The sequence below is a fragment of the Helianthus annuus genome, chromosome 5, assembly GCF_002127325.2.
Source record: "Helianthus annuus cultivar XRQ/B chromosome 5, HanXRQr2.0-SUNRISE, whole genome shotgun sequence".
Taxonomy (NCBI): Eukaryota; Viridiplantae; Streptophyta; class Magnoliopsida; order Asterales; family Asteraceae; genus Helianthus; species Helianthus annuus.
The window spans coordinates 11,116,505-11,139,973 of NC_035437.2; the positions used below are offsets into that span (position 1 = coordinate 11,116,505).

The 23,469-nt window shown below is 38.3% G+C and overlaps 3 protein-coding genes and 1 pseudogene across 3 annotated transcripts; 1 reads left to right on the forward strand and 3 right to left on the reverse strand.

Moving 5' to 3' along the window:
* Positions 1–676: 676 nt before the first annotated feature.
* Positions 677–2,471, forward strand: LOC110939957. Its single transcript, XM_022181525.2, has 2 exons — positions 677–1,027; positions 1,661–2,471. The coding sequence occupies exons 1-2, from the start codon at positions 820–822 to the stop codon at positions 2,140–2,142; spliced, it is 690 nt and encodes a 229-aa protein (XP_022037217.1). The 5' UTR covers positions 677–819; the 3' UTR covers positions 2,143–2,471.
* Positions 2,472–2,642: 171 nt separating this feature from the next.
* Positions 2,643–4,668, reverse strand: LOC110942660 (annotated as a pseudogene).
* A 1,627-nt stretch (positions 4,669–6,295) lies between these two features.
* Positions 6,296–12,264, reverse strand: LOC110938546 (putative respiratory burst oxidase homolog protein H). The gene is made up of 14 exons (XM_022180809.2): positions 12,078–12,264; positions 11,844–12,006; positions 11,721–11,769; positions 11,322–11,435; positions 10,457–11,260; positions 10,236–10,325; positions 10,035–10,150; positions 9,842–9,944; positions 8,912–8,985; positions 8,675–8,822; positions 8,309–8,422; positions 7,313–7,441; positions 7,141–7,219; positions 6,296–6,501 (listed from the first exon to the last, which is right to left on the reverse strand). Exons 1-14 carry the CDS (start codon positions 12,241–12,243, stop codon positions 6,392–6,394), a joined length of 2,259 nt encoding a protein of 752 aa, XP_022036501.2. The 5' UTR covers positions 12,244–12,264; the 3' UTR covers positions 6,296–6,391.
* A 2,159-nt stretch (positions 12,265–14,423) lies between these two features.
* Positions 14,424–15,044, reverse strand: LOC110942659 (NEP1-interacting protein-like 1). The gene has a single exon (XM_022184432.1). It carries the CDS (start codon positions 15,042–15,044, stop codon positions 14,424–14,426), a length of 621 nt encoding a protein of 206 aa, XP_022040124.1.
* Between the last annotated feature and the right edge of the window lie 8,425 nt (positions 15,045–23,469).

A 23,469-nucleotide genomic window follows, 5' to 3' on the forward strand; every position in this document is an offset into this window, starting at 1 on the left:
CTGGTACTATACCGAGCACTTTCGGTAGTAGTACAGATACCCATTTTTTGTGATTTTCAGTACCATCACGATACCAAGCCTTGATCAAGTAACACATATTGTATTCGTTCATCAAAAGCCTTCATCACTGAATACACATCATGAGTTGCTATAAAATATGGGCTTCAAAAGACCTACAAACATAGAATGCTCACCATTAGACAAATTAATAGACCAATTTGTTTTGAACTGGTTCAATAAATGGGAGGGTTTGGATTTCAATTCGAGACCCGATTTTATAGGGGTTTAAACAAGCCGAGGCAAACCTGAGCTCGTCTAAACATTTGCTCGACTCGTTTAACCCATAGAGCTTGATCTCGGCTTTTTTGAGTTTTATATTTAAAGCTCGAGCTCGTTATACAAATAATAAAAAAAATCTATGTATAACTAATATATATTTACTTACAACATGTATATATTAAATGAAAACTATATAAATAATATTATAATAGACTTGTTTAAGCTCGCGGACAGCTCGACCTCAATAAACAAAACTCGGTCCTAAGCTCGCTTATTAAACAAGCTTATTTTCAGATTCGAGTTCAGATTAATCTCGGCCGATTCTGCCTTTTAGCAATCTCGGCCGATTCTGCCTTTTAGCAAACTGATCTCAATTAGCTTGCGAGCTACTTGGCGGCTGGCGAATTCGGCTGCTGGTTATTTGGTCACGTGTTAGCATGTGATATGAATTTTGGCGCCTAAATACGGTGAGTCGATTACCAAAATTGCTATCTTGTTCTCACACAGACCTCCGATCGCAAAACCCTAACTCTCGATCGGATGCGGCAGTTTCAGATGAACAAGCAGTCATGGCGGAAGCGGTCGATGTCTGCGGCGGACATCACCGGCGATCTCCCTATCTACAATCCGGCTTCCGCCGTTGGCCGCAGAGAGAGCTCCACGTCAGCAATGAAGTACAAACTGATTCATCTCATTCCTCTTGTCGTCATGCTGTGCTTCTTCATCCTCTGGTGCTTCAGTTCTCCCGGTATCTTCTTATTCGTCATGCTGTGCTTCTTCATCCTCTGGTGCTTCAATTTATGTTATAAATTTGGTTAACTTTTCATTTTGCTAATTATTGTGCTATTAGTTTTATAACTAGTGATTGATTGTTGTTATTGTAATGATTTTAAACCCTAGGTTACTGGCCATCAGTGCGACTTTATTTTGTGAAATTAGGTCTTAGCTGCTGAACTGAGTTACAATCTGTTTTAGCCTGTTAGGATCAAGCACACGCAGATTTGAACGCTAAACACGAAAGCAATATACGAACACTGACACAAAGATTTACGTGGTTCGGTCTAAAGTCTAAACTGACCTATGTACACGCTAGGTTGTTTTTTTATTGAGTTGATGATAAAATTACAAGTACATTGATTGTATTTATAGAGACTAGTTAGGGTTTAGCAAACTTGCTCCACAAGGCCTACGGACTCGAGAATTTGTGCGACGTTATCTTGGAATTGATTATGGAGATAACTGCTGTCTGTTTGATTAGTTTTTTAATAGTGTTTGGTGGTGTTGATTTTGGTTTGAACCTTTTGTGCTATGAAGTTTGTCAAATATTGGAATTGTTGAAATTCAAAATTTATATATGATAAGTATTATTTTGCTTTGTTAGTGGATTTGGAAACCAAGGATGGGAGAACCACATTTGTCCCAAGAAGCAAGAGCAAGAAGCCACCGCAAAGCAGTGAAGCAGGAGATCTTGATCTAACGGTATTGGCATTAGAAAGTCCACCAGATGGTTTCTTGTCGGTTTCTGATGGTCCGTATGCCTCAGTAACTCTTCTTAATCAGCCTAATGTGTCATTGATGGATTCTCATGATCACAGTGCCTCGTCAACAGACTCTCATGTGCAAAATACCTCACTATCAGATTCTCATGAGCTAAAAACCCCATTCGCAATTTCCCATGAGCCCAGTGCCCCATTCTCGGATATTCATGATTCCACTGAGTCGACCGTTGATTTTCATGAGCTAAATGCATCATTCTCAGCTTCCCATGATGCGAAACTCTTGTTCCTGGTTTCTGATGAGCCAAGACCCTCGTATGAAGTCAAAAGCAACAAACCTGCACAACAGGCTAGTGGAGAAGGCTGATAAGGTAAGTATCTTCCTCTAGTTTTCCCATAAGTGTTGTATGGGAAACCGTTAACTGCTAGACTCTTTCGATATGATTCATTTTCTGCTATAACTAGACTAAAGTTGGAGTATACAGAGAAGAAGATATAGTAGACAAGTTCATTCTGTTATACCTTAAAAGTGAATGATATAATCAGTCGTATATTGGCTGCCAAAGCAAAATTTGTAATCATAGGTACAATACAAGGTTTGATCTAGAATTTACACATAAGATGTATACCAAAGGAAAATGAGAAAACTGCTAATATTTTGTTACAATGATTGCTACAATTTTGTTACACTGATTACATTGTTTGTTTTTGTTGATGAATCTTTTTGGAATGTGGCAAACATTTGAAGTTTGTGAGTCTCCGTTTTCTTGAAAACAGAACCGGCATTAATTCGTATCCTTCTATGCCATCCGAGTACATGATTAGGGGTGGAATATCTATGAGAAACTAGGGCACCCTTCTAGTAGTCTACAGCTCGATAACCTCATTTGTTCGACAATTACCAATCCACGAATATAGAACTCCTGTTTTATTAGCAGGCAAGACCCTACAACAATCCTTTCTTGGTGCCTGCATTATACAAAAATAAAACCTTTTAATACTTTATTACATTTACTGAAATACTAAATAACATTGAAAGAAAAACATGTACCTTTGTCCAACTAGTATTGTCTTCCTTCTTTATGACCACAATAGTATCAGTATCTTCAGGAGATTCTGTTTTCCATTTACAATAAGGGTAACGTTCTTTATGAAGAGTATAAATACCCATAATCTTCTCCCTGGCTTTATCATACCCAGTTGAACTCATGTAATACACAAAAGGCTTCTGACACGGGTTCCTTGTAACGGGCCTAGGATTAAACGCATATGCAGTATAATCGAGCCTTTTGAACCAGTTTAGGAATGTGCGAGAGGGTGTCTCAAGCTCTCTTGGAGACAAAATTCCCCTTACAATTTGTATTGCATAACCCCATGATACCAAAATGGACCATTCTCTTTTTTTGTCGTAGCAGATGGACTGCTGTATGATACTTGCAGAATCATATTTGGCCGATTCTAGCAAGTGTCTAACGCTTTGAATTCTAGGCATCCCCGGGAATATTGGGTCTACTACATCAAGATGGTGGAGTGAGACTAATGGAGTTACTGGATGGGCTACTAATAGGCCCATTAGATTCCCATGCACATCATACTGCTTATTTAGTAAAGCAGAATTAGTAAATCTGAAACACTTTTCCATACAAAATCTGCTAACTTGGGGTTTTAACCGGGCCATGTTTGTGGGTTGGCGGGTCGAAAACAACAATCACGTCAGACACGTGAACCTAAACATGACACGAATATATTATATTCGTAGGTTGCACATGAACAGGACCAGTTTAACACATTCATATTAATACTCTAAAGTTACAAATTTACAACAAAGATATGCAAATGTATATAAAACAAATATGTTTAAATAATAAAAGTTGCTTTGATCTCTCTTTTATGTTTTAAACTTTGACATAAAATCGACATAAAAACACATTTTTTAAAGTTCAAACCGGTCAACCCACAAATCCACTAGGTCATCTGAACCCAATCTGTTAAAATATGTTCACGGGGTTGCCTGAAACTGGTCCGAACCTGTTTAGACTAAAACAAGGTAGTTATGTGGTTAAAACTTAAAACCAACCTGATGAAAGCCCGGTTCTTTGGTGACCGGGACATTAAGTTCAGACATACAAGCATGCATTCTATCATCGCTCCCATAATAACCAGGATATCTTTGCAGACACCTATCCTGCATCTTTTCCAACTCTACCGCCAATGGGTAACTAACAGCAAACCCACCACCACCAAACGCCATTCCATACGAAAACAACGTGTTCTGAAAACGACTTTCGGACGACGACCCAATATAATAAAATTGACTATGATCATATTTAGACAAAACTCTCACTAAATTCTCAACAATAAATACTGTGTCATCGTCTCCCATCACAAACCACCGCACGTCCTCCAATCCCAACCGCAGCGTTTCAGATACAATTCTTGATATCCGTATGGCCGATCGATCCCCATCCGGATTTGTGTATGGAAACTTTGAGGTGTCCTGAGATATGTGGATATCAGGTAAGAAGTTTTCGTCTCAGGTGGTTGTTACCTTCTTGTCTAGCCAAACCGCCCCACAGGTGTCCCCACGCCGCCACCACAGCTTTAGATATTCCTTCCTGGTGCGCTATAGCGTGGAGGAGGCTGCAATGCCGAATGCAATGTGTTTGAGCTCAGTGTCAAACCCAAGTACTTGTGTTTGGGTCTCTTTGCTGGTGTTGGTTTGGAGGTTTTCAGTGTGATCAGGATTCAGGCAGGTTTTGGTGGTGAAGGTAGGGGCAGGTTGAAAGAGGAGGGTGGAATAATAGATGATGTAGAGGAAGAGTAATGAAAGGAAGAACCATGGGACGGCGGAGCTGATGGAATGGTGGCGGTGTTGGGCGGAGGAGGGTACCATTAGGGGTGTCGGGCATACCCATTGTTATAGCAAATTTGCAACGCCGGGATAATGGTCGGTCGGAGAAAAGGTGATGAATGAAGAGAATGATTTAGGGGGAGAGTGATGTTCGGAATGTTGTGAGGGAGAAAATTCGTTATAAATTCTGTTATTACCATTAACATAATATAGGCTCCGTTAACAAGGGGTTTAAAAAATTAAAACAGATAAATAACAAATATTTATAGGCTCCGTTAACAAGTGGTGGGGTGCGGTGCTGTGCTTTTTTGTCAGGCCGGCCGGTTTTTAATAAAGTTCTCTTTTCAAAAAAAAAAAAAAAAAGACAAAAATAACAAACGGATTTAGGATAATTTTATCTGTTGGAGATGCTCTAAGGAGAAAAATATGGGTAGGACTGGGCCCAATGGGTCAACTGGTCAAGCAACACATTGACCAAAGCCAGACGTCGAGTCCAATCCGTGATACCAATCGTCAGCCCCTAGGCTAGTATGATGTAGTTCTAAAGTTCTAACCAATGGCTAAGCTTTATTGGAGCCGGGGTGCCCTGGCCCAACTGATTTTTCGCTCGTAGTATTAATTTACCAAAAAATTCCAGTTTTTTTGTAGTGTAAAATATTAGATTTGTTAAGAGTTCGGCCCCTGTTGAGTTTTCGTTCAAGCTCCGCCACCGGTTCTAACTGCATCATATTGGAGTCATAACATTCTCCGTGCCGAAGCTCTACATAAAACATCAGTGTCTTAGATATTAACTCAATGCCCCAAATTATCCGGATGGTACTTAGTTTTAATGACTCGTGGTTCGGGTGACTTCTGGTCCAACTATGCCCAACAATATCACCACCTCCAGTAGTCGTCTGGAATAACTCCGTCGGAATTCAAAGATCGTTCAATAAGTTTGATTGTTTGAATGGCTCAGCCTGGAACAACTATGTAGAACTCCAAAGATCATTGAGTTAAATCTGAAGGGGCTAAACAAGAAATGATTATGTCGGACTCCAAATACCACTGAGCTAAATTTGAAAGAGCTTAACTTGAAACGACTCGGTTAAAGTCCGAAGATCATTTAGATAAACTCAAAGGGGCTCAACCTGAAATGACCCGGTTGGACTCTGAAGATCATTGAGTTATATTTAAAGGGGCTCATTATGAAATGTCTATGTAGGACTCCGAAGTCCGAAGTCCAAACATCATTGAGATAAATTTGAAGAGGCTCAACCTGAAATAACTCGCTTTGGCTCAAAGATCATTGAGCTAAATTTGAAGGGGCTCAACCTAAGCTTTCAAGCCACAAAAAGCTAAAAAAAATGCGACTTCGACTCTTTTGTGGCATGACGAGTTGAAAACTGAGGCACGCCACGACTTGGACCTTTTGGCATATATAAAAATTCACCAAAAATTGCTGGAGTCACACGCATATACTGCGTATGCACTAGTTATTGGAAGTAAGTAAAATAGTAGGTGAGGTTTCCATTGGAGTAGAGTGTATCCTTTGTGGTAATTAGAATCACCCAAAAAGTGTTCATATTTGAGATTTGGACAACCACCGGTATGCATGACAATTTCTTTGTGCTAATTAGAATCACCGAAAAAGTGTTCTATTATAGAAGATTTAACATTGTTCTTGATTATTCTACCAATTTGGAACTACAAGGCTGCAGACCTACAAGTGAACTCTATATGCCATTATGCCGGAATGAAAACAACTTGTACATTTAATCTCTCTTTAGAAATTCTCCTTGTGGAAATCAAAGCGAGTAATGTTTTGACGGCTAAATTCTTTGCAGAGCTTTTTTAATTGTCTTACGAGTGCTTGGGCTCCACAGTAGAAAACACCTGCAGTTCATTGGAAACCAAGGTTTAACTTAAACCGGATCATTTTTGGTAGCGGGCAAATGTGTGTGGTTACGTCGCTTTATGTCCATTTATATATGAATAGTGAACCCGTTAATTATGACTACAGAAACAATTTTATTACAATACTCCCTTTGTCCAGCTTAATTGTGCACCAACAAAAAAACCTTTGGCTTCATGTATAACACTTAGTTTGTAGAATGCCCATGCATTTAAGACGTAATTGATTTGAAAAACTTGTATCAATGATAAAGGCGTACAATTTTTAGCGTGTAGAATGCTGATTTTACCCGTGGCGAAAATAGTATTTTTGACTATCCATTTTTCAAAAGTGAACATTTCTTTGGGGACAAACAAAAATAGTCACGCGGACGATAATTTTGAGACAGATGGAGTAATAGTCTAAAGTTTGAATACAACGATTTAAGAGGTTGTAAGTGATAATAATAATAATAGACTTTGTGTGATTTTAGCATCTTTGGCTTGTTCTCCTTTAGCTTTTTTTTACTAGATCCAGTTGAGAATAAACACAACCCAAATTAATCTATTTACCAGTAAACGAGCCCGGATTGCCACCTTTAATCACAAGAAAACCCAATGTAGTAATGAGTGATGTCTTACCTATCCTACGACCTTCATGTGTAGTTGCCAAGTTGTAGAATACTTTTCTCCAATTTGGTCTTGCAAAATGCGTTTTAATCTGTCGTGATGTGTTTGTGATTAGAAAATAAATTTTTGAAATAAAACGTTGAATTAGGTGTTGGTTGATCATATATTTTAAGAAAGTTTATACCCGACTTTGAGAGACGACATCGACTCCATCTTTGGCATGTTGCAGAGTCTGCACCATGGATATAAGTGTAGATCTCATATCACCATGCTCATACACACTTGTGAGGTAGTTATGCATTTCAATAATGTTCTGAAATTCACATGTGAAAACCTCATTAGTATTAGACTATATTATTACCGGCCCACAGGCTATGTTAGGTTTTCTAGGGTTACCATACAGAGAATACGAGTAACCTTAGAAACCTAACTGAGCTCGTGGGCGCATAATAATATAGTCTAATAATTAGAACAAACAGGCTTAACCTATCTAAGAAAGTTGGTTCTAAGTAAGTAGATAGTACCATAAAGCTAAAGTTTAAGGTTAATGACTAGGCCTGTAAACGAACCGAACGAACACGAACATCATGTTCGTGTTCGTTCATTTAACTTTAACCGAACACGAACACGAACATATAATCGAACACATTTTTTTGTTCGTGTTCGTTCATTAAGAAATCGAGCATGTTCGTGTTCGTTTATGTTCGTTCGTTTAAAGCCTAAACGAACAGTTCACGAACATAAACGAACATAAAAAAAAATTAATTGAATATATTTGAATAAAAATAAGTTAACATGATTGAAGAAACAAGTCTAATATATTACATTTCATCCGAAAACACATCTAAATAAGGGTTCATAGATATACTAATTAGTTATATTTATATAAGTAGTTCGAAAACCTGATATTTAAATATAACTATTTATGTATTTATTAAAATTTAAACGAACATAAATGAACGTTCACGAACATAAATAAACGAACATAAAAGAATGTTCACGAACATAAATGAACGAACACAAGGTGCGTTCATGTTCGTTCATTTAATTAAACGAACAAATATTTTTGTTCGTGTTCGTTCGTTTATTAAATAAACGAACATAAACGAACTTCCTGCCGAACAAGTTCATGAACAGTTCATGAACGTTCGGTTCGTTTACAGGCCTATTAATGACTCACCTCGTGATCATGTTCTGCGATATCATCCATTACACCTTTGAACCATTCGAATGAACCCTGCTCCCTTGTTACCCAATAAAAGTAAGCTCTTTTATCCAGGATCTCGCCGGATTTCTGCAATAGAATGAATGCTCCTTGAGGTTTTTAAATACAAGGAAAATTGCATAACTTTGATGTAACTCTTATTTTGGGTGACGAGTTCATTTTCGCTCACAAAGCGGCTCAAACTTTCTAAAGTTGGAGATAGTTTATCATTTTTTTAAAAGTTTGTTACCTTAATTATGCATGTTTTTGTTATCTAGAATGTTCTTTTTACTTATACACACGTAGGACATAACTATTTGAGTAGGCATTGTGTTTACTTACCGACTTTTTTAGGTGATGTAAGAGGTCATTTAATATGCTGATAAACGGGGTGGCTCCAATACCCAAACCGATAAGTAATAGGACATTGTATTTCCGGTAGTTTTGTGCAGGTGCGCCATATGGTCCTTTGATGTAGATTCTAGGATAGCTGCCAAAACAAATGAATATTATCATGAAATTGATTAGAAGTGATGTTAAAAAAGACGGTGATGTAGACTTAGATTATGTGGCACTCACATTGCTTGTGATTCCTGAATGGTCAAGTTCGAATTAGTTTCCATTCGGGCTAGATTTCCATTCGGCTCACAGGCCTGCATTTCTGCGTTTTAGAATTTAGATTAAGATAGAACGGTTGACGTAGAGCTGAGGTGATAGTCTCAACCCTTTTACTTACGCAAGTGTCGGTCTGGGATGTGCATTACCATACACGGGTCAAATTGGAAAATTAATGTAAACTGGGTACATGTCAAATGGGTTGAGTTGTGGGCAAACTCTATTATTTGTAATATTTTCGTCTTTGATGCCTTTCAATATATATATATAGGAAAGAGATTATTAGAAACTCGTACTGCGTGAGAAAACCAAAAAACTACATACCACATATACGTGGTATATCATACTACATATGTATTAAAAAAAGGGTAGATGCACGGTACCCCTGACCGCGGAAGGGATCTCCCTTCCCAGTTCACCACCCGACAAGGATCCCTGGCGGCAAATACCCATAGCCATCAAAGAGGGGTAAGAAACATGTTTCAAACCCGAGACCTCGAGTGTCCTCGGTCCGGCTTTAAAGCGGGTGTCGGTGGCCACCAAAGTGGCACTAATGGGAATTGAACTTGGGTCTCCATTGGAGAACCCAAGTCACTCCACCACTAGGCCACTTGTGGTGGTTACTACATATGTATTAGTACCGCACATATGTAGTATTTCCCACGAAGGGTAGTTTTCTTATGAAACTTACCCTCTCTCTATATATATATATGGTTTACTATGATAGGCATCATAATTATATACTAATTGTTTTGGAATCATAATTAACCCATTCATCACTTATAGAATGTTCTAAAAATGGAAAAAAAAAGTGTTACGGGTCAATACAACCCAGCCTGGCCTTTTTTAACCAGTGCCATAATATTGCCCCTTCACTAGAAAACAGTGTGTGACCTTTGCAAATTCTTCCCGTAGTGCTTTCGTCCAGTCTCCCAGAGTACGAATATGTACACTTAGATAATCATCTCCAGGCGCAGAAGTGATGGTAAAAGGATGCCTATCATGTAAATCAACATCTATAATTAGTAATCCAATTAGTTTATATTTAATAATGTGTCGTTAAATATATAATTAATAACAAGCTTACCATTCGAAGCGTGATATTTGTGGACACTGTACAAAGAGGTACATGCCACTCTTGTACTTGAATCCTATAGGTTTGGTCATGTAGAGTGCTAGCACATTCCCGCTATATATGATAGCCTGAATTTTCATACCACAAACTGATAATCAAGAATTTTATTTTTATAACGATAAACAGATAATAACAATGGCATCGTTGGGTCACCTTAATGGTGTCAACAAGCATTGTATGGTCAGTTGTAAGGAGTCTCTCACTTGCATAACACAACATTGGAAGCAACAGGTACATCCATGTCTGCAAGAATGTTGTTTGACAAAATTTGATCAAACTTATGTTTCACGCACTGCACCATATACGCGATTTTGTGTGAAAATCGCGTATCTGGAATTGTGTGGGAGTGTAAGACAAGTTGTCAAGTGACGTACTGTTTTTCTGTACCATCCTACAGTGAGGATTAAGAAGGTGCCATGAACGATGAATAAAAAGTAAACGATGATCAACAGATGATGAGTGTACCAAAAGGAAGTAAAACCGGCTAAATCGTTGAACGGGTGAGGCAACTTAACAACGTTTCTCCTAAAAGAACTTGTTGCAAAGGTGAAGGAAATAGCCATCAAAATAATCATGATGATTCCAGTATATCCCGGGATGCTTGTTACTAAATCCATGTAACTCGGTTGCGTTACAAATAAATTTCCAAAGATGGCCTTGAATTTGTTCAAAGGACATCTTGACAACCTTATAAAATTGCAGGCCATGTGCGCAACGGTGTGAACTACTGTTCCTATCGCGATTGCGAGCGCGATTATCTTGTGGAAATTAATGTTCTCATCCACAGGTAATACTTTCCCAAGGAAAGTTTCTCTAATGGCTGTAAGTGTTCTTCGGCATACAGGAAGGAGAATGAGAGCCATATTAAACTTTAGAGTCTCTCCGGAACCTTTCGCTGTGCAACTACAATACCCCAAAACTTGGAACGACGGCATCAACGAATATTGGTGGAATTTCCACATAAACAGCGCAACGTTCATTTCCAAATATAGAAATAATACCCAAAACACTTTCCAGTGCTCGAGTCCCGATTCAAACACTCTTGTCATGAATTTTCTCCACGGGTTCCTGTAAAGTTCTGGGATCATTGTTTTGGCTAGATCGTTTGTGTCTTCAGGGTTCATGGTAGCTTCCTTTGGTGTCGCCATACTTTTCAACAACGTCTCGAGTTGCCACATCTGTCATTCGATGATCAAGTTAAAGAAATGTGTTGACATGTTAAGTATAACTTTTTTTTACCTCTATGTAACCGTAGTCATCAGGGTCGAGTCTTTCCATGATTAGAGCTGCATATGTACCGGCTTGTTTCTTGAAATTTGAAAGCTTGTTGGCTGATGCACTCATTATCAGGACCTTACACATGAGAAAAACCGAAAACAATCAATGTAGATTTAAGATTGAGACAGGAAAGAACATAAAAAACGAGACAAATGGTTTTTGGGCTTTTTTTTGTTAATCTCTCAAGTGAGATTAAGCAAAACAGCGTAGCCAAACATGTCGAAGAGGACTATAACTGAAAAAAGTGCATTAAAAAGGCCGGATCAGGTTAGAATGACTACGTATCATTTGACAAATGATCGTTTTGAGCTGTTACTAAACCCGTTTTAACCATTTTGCTATCTGTAGGGTGCGGTGTACCTCTTTTACTTCTTCCTCAGTTAGCAACCCGTCTCCATTCTTGTCACACCTGAGTTCAATTTTAGTTATATGTTACGAGTTTCTAGTTTGACATTATGTGAAAAAAAGGAATATCGATTTTACATATCGAAGAAAATATGAATTCGGGTATCAAGGTCCTCATTCGACAAATCTTCCCAGAATACTTTTACTTGCTCTAATGTGATCCCTTTAGATCCATCAATCCTCTTCCGCCTCGCAAGTGCATCGAACAGTTCCCCTGTGAACTCGCCACTGTTGCCCATTCCTAAAGAAAACAAACCAAAATAATCAAAACAATTAGTTTGTAAACAAATCATTCAAGATCCGAAAACTAACCAATACATATTCCAAATTTTTCTCTAGGCAGCTTTCCATCTACTGAAAATTGTTGAAAACGTTTCTCAATAGCCATCCACGCGTCCCCCTCTTTCCCGGTCACAACTCTATCAACAAACCGCAAGCCATCAAGCCCTCTAGCCGCACTTGATCTTTGCCTTACCATCCTTGACTCGTCATTAGGCGGGAGTCTCTGTCGGCTAGAACCTAACCTGCTAGATTTCCTGCTTAGTCTGCCTGTGACTGACAAGCTCACTTCCTCTTTCAGAAATGTTCGGCTTGACTGGTCTATAGAGAAAGCCACACTTGACCGGTCTATAGAGAAAGCCGCACTTCCATCGTGTTCCATCTTTAGTATATCTTTTAGATTTCAAAGAAGAATGATTGTTTCATTATACTTTTGTGGACATATGTTGTAAGAATTCTTTTGGTTAAACTGAGTGAGAAATGTTTATGGACATGAATGAATGGTAGATAGTCACTACTCACTACTAATGAGGAGAAATTAAGGCTTATATTTGTTTTTGAGTAAAATATGGAGTCCTATACTTTAGGATTATAACTGATGAAACTTTCATAAGACAATTACGAAATAGGTGGATACAAGACTATGTTAGTGCACAAAGACTCCTTCCTGTCTTTACATTCTCTAAAATTCTGGTTTTCAAACTGATAGTCCATCAAAAGCGATTAGTACGTGTTTTTCTATCTAAAATAGTGACGGATCATCCTGTTTTGTTGCCGTAAACACATTCGAATAGTTTTTAAATGTAAAACGGAAAAAAATAACGACCTACTTCTATCAGATTCCTGTTATATTGGATATTTTTCACCAACTTATTCGTATTTTTTCGTTTTGTGGCCAAGGGGCACAAGCCGCGCTCAAAAGTGGATGCTATAAGTAAAAACCCATAATGCGATACAATTTAAGGTCTTTAAGTGTTACACATGAAAAGAGTTTGTGGGGGAGTAGGCAGTGGACTTAGTGACACATAACATTTCAGTCACACGCTGCGAACAAGTGACCGATAATATTCAGTCAGTACAGATTGCGGATGCAGTGACGCCATCTTAACCATACTAGCAGAAAATGAAACCCGTTGATTTTCTCTTCGGGTTTTTTGGGTCGGGTTGTTTGGGTTTTTTATCTGGGAAAATTTGACCCGATAACTGACCCATTTTAAAGTTCGGGTTAGTCGGGTTTGGGTTACTCGGGTTCGGGTTAGTTCGGGTCGGGTTATTCGGTTTTCGGGTTTAGACGTAAAATAAAAATAAATGTTTTTTTTTTTACAAATATCATCAAAATTCATATTGCTACTTTAAAAATATCATCAAAGCTCAAACATTAGTTGACAATATGCTATTATAATATTTAAAAGTCCCACAACATAATCTTACATCTATGAAAGACTCCAAATCTAAACACTTCTATAAGGCCAGTGGGGGCGTAGCGTTATTTTACCGTGATGGAACATGTATAACGCGTGATGGCCAAGAATTTCCACCGCCACCATATAGTGTATAACGCGTGCAATATTCCACGCGTGGATTTTATCACGCCGTGGAAAATGGGTGTTGTGAGGGAACACGGGGGTTTATTTTTGGGTGTTGTGAGTGATAGGCAATGCCACTAAAAAAGGTTGTGAGTGATGGAAAAAATGGTTGATGACATAGCGGAAGTTGATTGGGTGCTTGTGAGTGATAGAATTCTATCACTAGTGATCACCCCCACCCCCCTAAGAAAAAAAACAATAAATGTTCAGGTTTTTATCGGGTTTCGTGTTTCGGCTTTTTTGGTCCGGTTGTTCGGGTTTTTGACCGGAAAAGGTCGACCGAATAACTGAACCGTTTAAAATTCGGGTAGGTAATTTTTTTTAAATATTAAAATATAACAAGAGTCTCATAAAGTTAGCTGTTACTCTCCCTGAATAGCGAACTTTCTTTCATATTATATATTCATGTGTTGTGTTTTCTATTTCCCACTTCTTTTTTTCAGTTTTTATGTATAAATTGTGTTATTCTCTCTTTTCATCAAATAAATGACTTCTGTATTGAAATTATTTCTTGTTCATATATTTTCAACCATTTTTTATTTATAAATTGTGTCACCTGACTGAGTTCCTCTATAAAATATGCTTACATGGAAAAAAAGATATACTTTCATGGTGACCTACCTACCTTTCATCACCTAGTATAATAAAATGAAATAGCCATTGAAATTCATAAAAGAAGTTACACAACATCAAGTTTATATCACAACCTCCTTAATTGATTAAAATGAAAAGCACAAATACATGATGTGAATGATTATAAATGAAACAAAAGAATCACACTAATGAACACGAGCTACTGATAAAGGAAAGCACTACCCCTGCAAAGTGGACAACTAGATTTCTTCCTCTTCAGCCATTTTTTGATGCATTCCTCATGATAACTATGTTTGCATCGCAGCGTCCCAATCATACAGTCGGATTGGTACTCTTCACAACAAATTGCACATGCCTCCTGAGCTTCTTTCTCGTTAACAAATCTACTTTTCTCCACAACGTTCTCAATCGCCTTTGGAAGGTCATTACGAAGACTGTCACAATACAACACAAGTTTCGCAAACCATTTAGATTTTTCATACATGCGTTTTTCCATAACATAATCCATCGCTTGACCACTTTCGGTATAAGCCAAGTATCCAGAAGTGACTAAGGACCCGTTATTCTTCCGTGTGAATGTTAACCGGAAAATATTGTAAGGGGGGCCATCACCAAGGCTATCTTCAAGGCCATCATCGAGCACCATGGCTAGATCAATACCTTCAAAGGAAATAGAGATCTTCACCTTCAATATATCCTCCTGGCTTTCACTTGGAGTCATGTCAAGTATTGTATACATACGATCACTAATGTCTGCATTTACGATTATGAAATCCCTTGTTCTTCGGTCTACAATACCGTACGAACAAGGCACATCCATCAGCACTATATTGAAACGAGTAGAATACAAGTAGAGATATCGATAAGGGTGGAAGAATATATTATGTAGGTTTACAACCTTGGCGGTTACTTTAACACTCAACTTTCAAATTTGGCGGTGCCTTATTCTTTTATTTATTTAATTATATATTATATATATAGGGGGTGGTTCAAATAAAAACCAATTTTATTGTGAAAATTCGAAAACTAACTAAAAAAAGCCTAAAAAACACACAATTTTTTTTTTTCAATTTTTTTATAAAAATCGCAAGTTTTTATATATGAAAAAATAAAAATTTCAATTTTTTTTTGTAGTACGCATGTGTAATAATACACATGTGTAATACACATACATATGTGTAGTATTACATATGTGCACTACACAAATTTTTTTTTAATTTTTTTTATATAAAAAAACCTGCGAAAATTAATATGCAAAAAAAAAAAAAAAATTGGTATGTTTTTTTGGCTTTTTTAATTAGTTTTCGAGTTTTCACAATAACTAATGATTTTTATTTGAACTTTCCCCTATATATATATCCACTTAAATTTCCGAATTCTCTTGCTCTTTTTTTTTACTTAACATTTACTTTCAAAAATAATTAACTTCGTACGTTTTAACTTATTGGAATTTATTCAATTTTTTAAAAATCGAATTTTAAATCAAATCAGGTTAGGCACTTAGACTCAGAAATGGTTCAATCATTTGTAATGAGTGTTTAAACCGAGTTGAGTAGTTAACCAAATAATTTCATAAAGAGTTAAATGTCATTTTAGATTCTATGGTTTGGGCCATTTTGCCAGTTTAATCCAAAGGTTTTATTTTTCGTCTGTGTGTCCAAAAATGTTTCACCATTGTCATTTTAGTCCACTGAGTTAACTTCATCCATTATTTCTGTTAACGAGAAGGGCAATTCGGTCATTTTATATGGCCGAAATGCCATTCTCGTTAACAGAAATAATGGATGAAGTTAACCCAGTGGACTAAAATGGCAACGATGAAACCTTTTTGGACCCACAGGCGAAAAATGAACCTTTGAACTAAACTGACAAATGGCCTAAACCACAGGAACTAAAATGTCATTTAACTCAAAAAATATTTCACAAGTACATTACTCAGATACGGGGTCGAAAACCGGTGATCGTAATTGCGTAAATTGATGTTTTTACACAAGTTTTAATTTCGAATAACCTACTTTTGATTAGATATGTATTTTGCAGCTCTAGCGGAGTTTAAGGAGCTTTCCGGGAGCTATACGGGTCACCGGGATGAAAAACGAGCCAATGGGACGCGAAACGGATAAACCGGAGTTAAGATTTGAGAAAACGGAATGTTGGAGAAGCAAGCACCGTCGCCGACGCCATAATGGGCCGTTGGCGATGCCCTTTATATACTGTCGTCGCCCAAAAATCCCGTAGACAGCGATTTTGGCCGTAGGCTGATTTTGAACATTCCACACACCGTCGGCGACGGTCCTCCGATAACGAATCGTGAATTTTTGGTTTCCCACACATGGATTTGAATCAAAACACCTTGGGAAGTCATTAATTCGGGAGTTACACATTGTTGGGAGTTTGAAACTTGTTCTTGGAGCCATAATTCAGAACTTCTTCACTTCCAATCCATTATACACACCAACCATCATCCGAATCATTCGATTCAACACCCGAATCATCATCACTTTCATACACACAACCCTAATTCCATCAATCATCCATCCTTTCATCACCACCATTCCAATACAAACCCTAATCACCATCATCCACCATCCTCAAGCTTTCAAGATGTTCAACTTCAAGTTCCTAGCATCCGTTGATCAAGTCTCGTTCACCATGAGCGGCTAATTTCTTGGAGATTTCACCTCGCTGTAGACTTTTGTAAGAGTTAGGGTTTATTATGTTTTGATGTTTGCTTTGTGACAACTTGAATTACATTTGAATCTTTAGACAATTGTCCTACGTTTGTATTGAATTTGCGAATTGTCGAGTGAATGATTAAATTTGACTTTGTGAAACGAATACACGTATTTATGCCTTGTCTTTTGATAGGATTTGCTAGTCCAAAGTAACGAAGTGCATCGTGGTCCGTTGTCTATGACGTTGATAGCGATTGGCACCTAAGCTTTGTGATTGTTGACCCGTTAATGAATTATTTCAAGTAAATCAAATTAAAACACATAGTAACCCTAAGTCTTGCATTTGTTGAAATCGGGTGTGAGCCTTGTTTTCTTTATATTGTTCAAACAATCAATTTCATTTCTTGCAATTTGTTAATCATTAGTAGTTAATCAATCCAATTATTTTAGTAATTTTAATTCACATCTTTTAAATCAAACAAAAATACATAAAAACAAGATAGCAAGCTTCATAAGTTGTGACACATATTTCAATTCATTCAAATCCAATCGCAAACCACAAACTCTTCGTGGTTCGACCCCTTGCTACCACTAACTATTTGTTAAGGGTAATTTGGGACTATAAATATTATCTTTGACCGGAGAGCGACACTCCGATCAAATTTTGGCGCCGTTGCCGGGGAGTGCGTGCGCTTTGTGTTTGGATATTGCTTGAATTTGTGTGATTAACTGTTTAAGTTGCAAAGTTTCTTTTCTTGTACCTTGTCTTTTTCCTTTTTACGCGGGTGTGTTACTTGTGCAGGTTACAGGTAGTGCATGCATACGCGAAACTCCGGGAGGACTTCACCGTTAGTCTACGAACCGGAAATCGAAAGAGTAGCAAGAAGAAACCTAGCAAGCCGGTTAGAAGCAACTCTTGCTTCTAATCAAACCAATCTAACACCATAATTCACACCGACCATTGAAACCGATTCAATGGAAAACCAAAACTCAAACCAAAACCTCAACCAAAACCCGAAACAATTCCAATACCGAAGCAACTTCAATCCCGCCCAAAATATTCAACCTATACCACAAGAGCGACCGGGTGGTAATAACAACTCCGGACCACCACACCACCTTTCCAAAACCAAAATCCCAACAACACCCAAAGAACACCCCAACAACAAAACCTTCATCGACAAAATTCCTTACCCATCAACCTTGATGACCGGAATGTCAATTCTGATCGTCGAGGCAATCGAGATCGTGGCAATCCCGCGAATGAAGACCCGTTCTTTAACATAGACGATTTGAGGAACGCCATTCCCGATGACGAACCGTATAGTGTTCCCGGTTATCAATCGACGGAACATGTGAGTGTTCATACGGAAAATTCGGATGATGGGGGATATTATGATGATCGGGCTAATGATGACGAAGATTGGGGGTATGTGAATCAAGGTAACATCTATAATGCAAGAGGGTTTGAAGATGATGAGTTTGGCTACCAAAACGCCAACTTTGTGGGGAACGATGACTACGAGTACGGGGATAGGAGAAATGACGGTTACGAAAATAACCGCCAACCACGAAACAATAACCAAAGGAACCAGAATGATGGGTTTTACGACAACAACAACAATAATGCTAACCCTAACCGGATTCCTCGTTTCGTGGTCGGGGGTAATCAAAGGGGTAACCAAGGTGGAAACCGAAGAGGTGATAGGGGAGGTGATAGAAGGGATGATCGAAGGCCGATGGATCAAGAAGTTAACGGTCCGCATCGTCGTCAACAACCTCCACGGGGAGTAAATGACCGTTTTAGACCGGTGGTTACGGATAATGACTCTCCAATAGTTTGTGAAAGGAGAATGTTCGACTGTAAGCCTCATTACATCAATATACTTCCCCACTTCAATGGGAGGTCTAATGATGAACCGTATACGCATTTGGCGGAGTTTTCCTCCATTTATAACACTATCGGGGGGCACAATTTGCATTGGAGGAGGTCAAGCTTCGATTATTCCAGTTTTCTCTAAAAGACAAGGCGAAACAATGGTTTCTTACACTTCCGGCGAATAGTATCCGGACATGGGGTGAGATGCAACAAGTCTTTCTTGATGAATACTATTCGATGGCGAAGACCGATGACGCTAGGGATGAAATAAGGTCGTTTCAGCAACTATCGAGTGAACCGTTGCATGAAGCGTTCACTTGATACAAGGAATTGATTCGGAAATGCCCACATCACCAAATAGAGAAGTGGGAATCGGTTAAGTGTTTTGTACGGGGTTTGGATGATGCGACATGGAATCGCCTCGAGTCGACGAGTAACGGAACTCTATTGAGCAATCATGAAGATGATGATTGGGAATTTCTCAAGAGGATGAGCAAGCGATCAAAGGAAAAGGAATCCGCTGATAGAGCTAAGAAACATCCCGTCTCCCGGTCACTTCCCGATCTTGATTCTAAGGATCGAATATCTACTTTAGAGCGGGAGATAGCTCGTATGAAAAAGAAGGAGGTGAATGTGGTACAATTCGCAGTGTGTGAAGATTGTGGGGATATCGGTCATAGAACAGATCAATGTCCAACGTGGTCGAATGATTACACCGAGGAGGTAAGTCAAGTGTATGGGGATCGAAAGCAATACGACATGAATTCCAACACGTACCATCCAGGTTTGAGAAATCACCCTAACTTCCGGTATGGTAATGCCTCGAATCAAATGAACCCGAATTTTCAATCGGGTAATCAAGGTGGTCAAGGTGGTTCTTCTTACAACAACCGTCAAGGTGGTAACCAAGGGGGTTACCAAAGGAATTACAATCAAGGGGGTAACCAAGGGTATCAAAGTCGCGAAAGCAATTATCAAAGGGGTTACAACCAAAGTGGAAATGGGGGTGGTGCTTCCAACTCCCAAGGTGATGACTCGATAAATTCGAAATTTGATGCCCTCATGAATGCTATGAGTAATCTTAGTAATTCACATCAAGAGTTCAAAGCCGAAATGAAAAAAGAGGTGGAAGTAAGAGATAAATCTCATAAGGCGTTGGAGAAACAAGTGGGGCAACTTGCTCAAGAGTTGGCTCAAATTCGTGGAAGTGGAGGAAGACTTCCAAGCGACACCAATGTGAACCCTAAGCATCAAGGGTCAAATTCGAAGAGCATGAACGAGGTACCAATTAATAAAATTACCTTACGTAGTGGTCAAGTGATAGATAGTGGTGTTGAGCCACCACCCAAGTTTGTTGAAGGGGTGGTGGAAGATGCGAGTGATGATGAAGGTAATAACGGTCAAACGGGTCAAAATAAAAATGATTTAAAAAGTAATAAAAATACACCCGTTGTGACCGTTCCCGTCCCAAAGGCTAAGGAAAAGGGTGTTTATCCCGAAGCTTTGTTGGGACCATCTAAGAAAATGGTAAATAAACGAGGCCCACAACGAGAAGAGATGTGGGAAATTTTTAAACAAGTTAAAATCAATTTACCACTCTTAGATGCAATTAAGCAAGTACCTTCATATGCTAAATACTTGAAAGATTTATGCACCCAAAAGCGGACTCACAAGTTTCCTAAGAAACTTGATTTAACTGAAAACGTGAGTTCAATTCTTTCGGGTGCACTTCCACCAAAACTTCAAGATCCGGGGGCGCCCATTATTTCAATACAAGTCGGTGAATTTAAAATGACCTGGGTACTTTTGGATCTTGGGGCAAGTGTGAGTATCTTGCCAGGTAGTTTATATGACCAATATGATTTTGGTCCACTTCAAGTGTCGAACACCACCGTAGTGTTAGCCGACTTGACTCCTAAACTACCCCGTGGTATAGTCACGGATGTAATAGTCAAGGTCGAGGACTTTTACTATCCTGTGGACTTTCTTGTATTATTAGATTATGTTTCTTTGGACCGAACCAAGCAACCAACGGTGATCCTCGGTCGACCATTTTTGGCAACATCGAATGTCCAAATTAATTGCAAATCGGGCACGGTCGACATGACTTTTGGTAACCGTCGGTTGCGGTTAAATGTCTTTTCAGGATTGACGGATCCTCTAGTCGGCGATGAATGCTATATGGCGGACATTGTTGACGAGTGTATACCTCTATGCGACATTAGTGTCGAAGAGGAAAACACAATAGAGGAATGTTTCTTGTTTGACAGGTTAGAAGGAGAGACGAATCGGAGCATGGAAGAAGAGGTGAAAGAGTTGGAGGTCTTAGCGGCTAGGGAAGGAAGGCCCACTTAGACACATCAAGTGGAAAGCCTTCCGGAAAGCATCGTGTCACACCCCAACCGATGGCGGAAACATCGGGATGAGACGTACAAATTGCTCAAAACAACATAACACTATTATGACAATATGATTTAAATTTATTTCATAAATATCAAATGGAATACATTGTTTTCAAGTACATCATAAACCAAACATAATAAAATACTATGCTAAAATGGGTTTCTAGGTCCATCCTAGCTTGATTTCTTTATTTCTTGAACCTCAACCTGCAATATGTATTAAAATAAAATCAACAAAAGCATGTTGGCGAGTATACAAGTTTTCATACATAGTATATACATGTTTAAAATGTTGCTCATATCCAAATGTGAATACAATACCATGTTAACAGTATATACTCGAAACGATGTTACTCTACGTGTCCAAACCAAAGTTTAACGCAATTAAAGTGTCCAACCCAAAGTCTACAGGGTGGTTTTAACATAGTTTAACCTAACAATACTCGTTAATATAACTAGAGGGGCGTTTCTCAACCTATAGCGCTACCATTGTTAGGGGAGGCTCGTACGAAGTTAATGAACACATAGTCATGAGTGTTTACAATAGCATAACATGTCTAACATGATTAAAATGTATCACATAGAGTAAGGATAGAGTGTGCATAAAATGTTTAACGTGCTGTGTGATGTTTGATATAGAATACATATTGCACCCAAAAGTGTAAAACGAAAATGGGTCATGTATACTCACTTTGATTGCGTTGCGCTTTCTTGTAAAATAACGCACGAGTAAGGAAATCCAAGAGGACGAACGAGAGCGAAAAACCTAGATAGGAAATATCACATAACGATCTCGTTATTATTTGTTGATTAAATAGGATTCCAAATATTTAAGGTTCACAAGTTAATTAATTATGATACAATTATTTCATTTTTAAAATTATATAAAGAATTATATGGAAATATGTAATAGTGTTTAATGACAATAGGAAACAAGACTCATATGCACATGCATTGGGTTTATGTAACGAGACAAATTAGTCGTATTAATTACTCGTTTTGAATTGTTTGATAAAGAGATTAGAAAATATTAAATAATTGAGAGATTAGGAAATGTTAAATACGTATATTAAACATGTTGATTACATAACCAAAATGTTACACCCTTACTGATAACAACAATATTATTATTAGACCATGATGCTAACCAATAAAATTCATTGATTGTGATTTTAATGACTTTATATTAGAAATATGATGAATACTAGTTTAGTTCATTTATACCTTTGTAAAAATTGACACCTTCTTCTTCTTCCTGAAGAGGACCCAGCGAACTCCCAGTTAACAAGCAACATCACCCAATGTTTCTATGAACAGAATATGTGTTATCTACTACATAATATATCGAAACGGAAGGAAGAGAAGTAAAAGAACAAAAGGTTAGAAGGTATACTGAAAAACGAGCCGAGTAGGGTTCCGGGGAGGATGGTATACCGCAACAGGGACGGAGTGGAGTTCCGATTACATCGAGCTCGGTTGAACGAAACATGGCCAAACCATTTCATCATGATCTCCGGTGGTTGCGGGTCTCCGAACAAGGGTTCTCCAAGGTATTGCGGGTCAAAACGGAGGATGGTGAAAGGTTTCGTGGTGGTGATATGGCGGCCTACTGTTTCGTCTCCGGCGACGACTAGGTGGTCTCCGGCGGGGTTGTTAACGAACAGAGGGGTTGTGAGGGTGATGTGAGGGGAAGGTTGTGGTCGAAGGTTGGTGTAAAGATGTTCGGCTTTTATAGCCTTCACACGTATTGTAAAGATGGTAATGATTTGTGATTTTAGAAACAACAAAGTTTCCGAAAAAAATAGGTGGATGAATGGAGACATGATCCTAGATGTGTTCTTGATTGATAACTAAAATGGAGACACGCGTATACGGGATTCAATCCCGGTAAATCAGCGAGCGTAAAAAGGAAATGAAAGCTGTACGATTCGAGCTTTTGGCGACAATGGTTTCAAAAGGAAACTCGCTGAAAGTAAGCGAATATAAGTTGTTGGATTGCAAGGTATGTAACAAAAGATAGAGTGGTGAAGTGGTCTGCTGCTTGTTTGCTGAGCGGGTAGGCGCGGGTTCGATTCTGGGTGTGGCCCGTTTTTGTTATTTTTACACTTAACTGGCTTAACTGAATTTTCTAACTCAGTTAGTGGTTCTCTTTTATTAATACTAACCTAGTTAGCTTGTAACTCTTAATCTAACTAACTTTGCTAACCTTTAATATGTTTTACTTAACTTTGTTAATTTGAATTAACCCAAACTAATAATTCTTTTATTTAAAAAAAAACCTTTATTTAT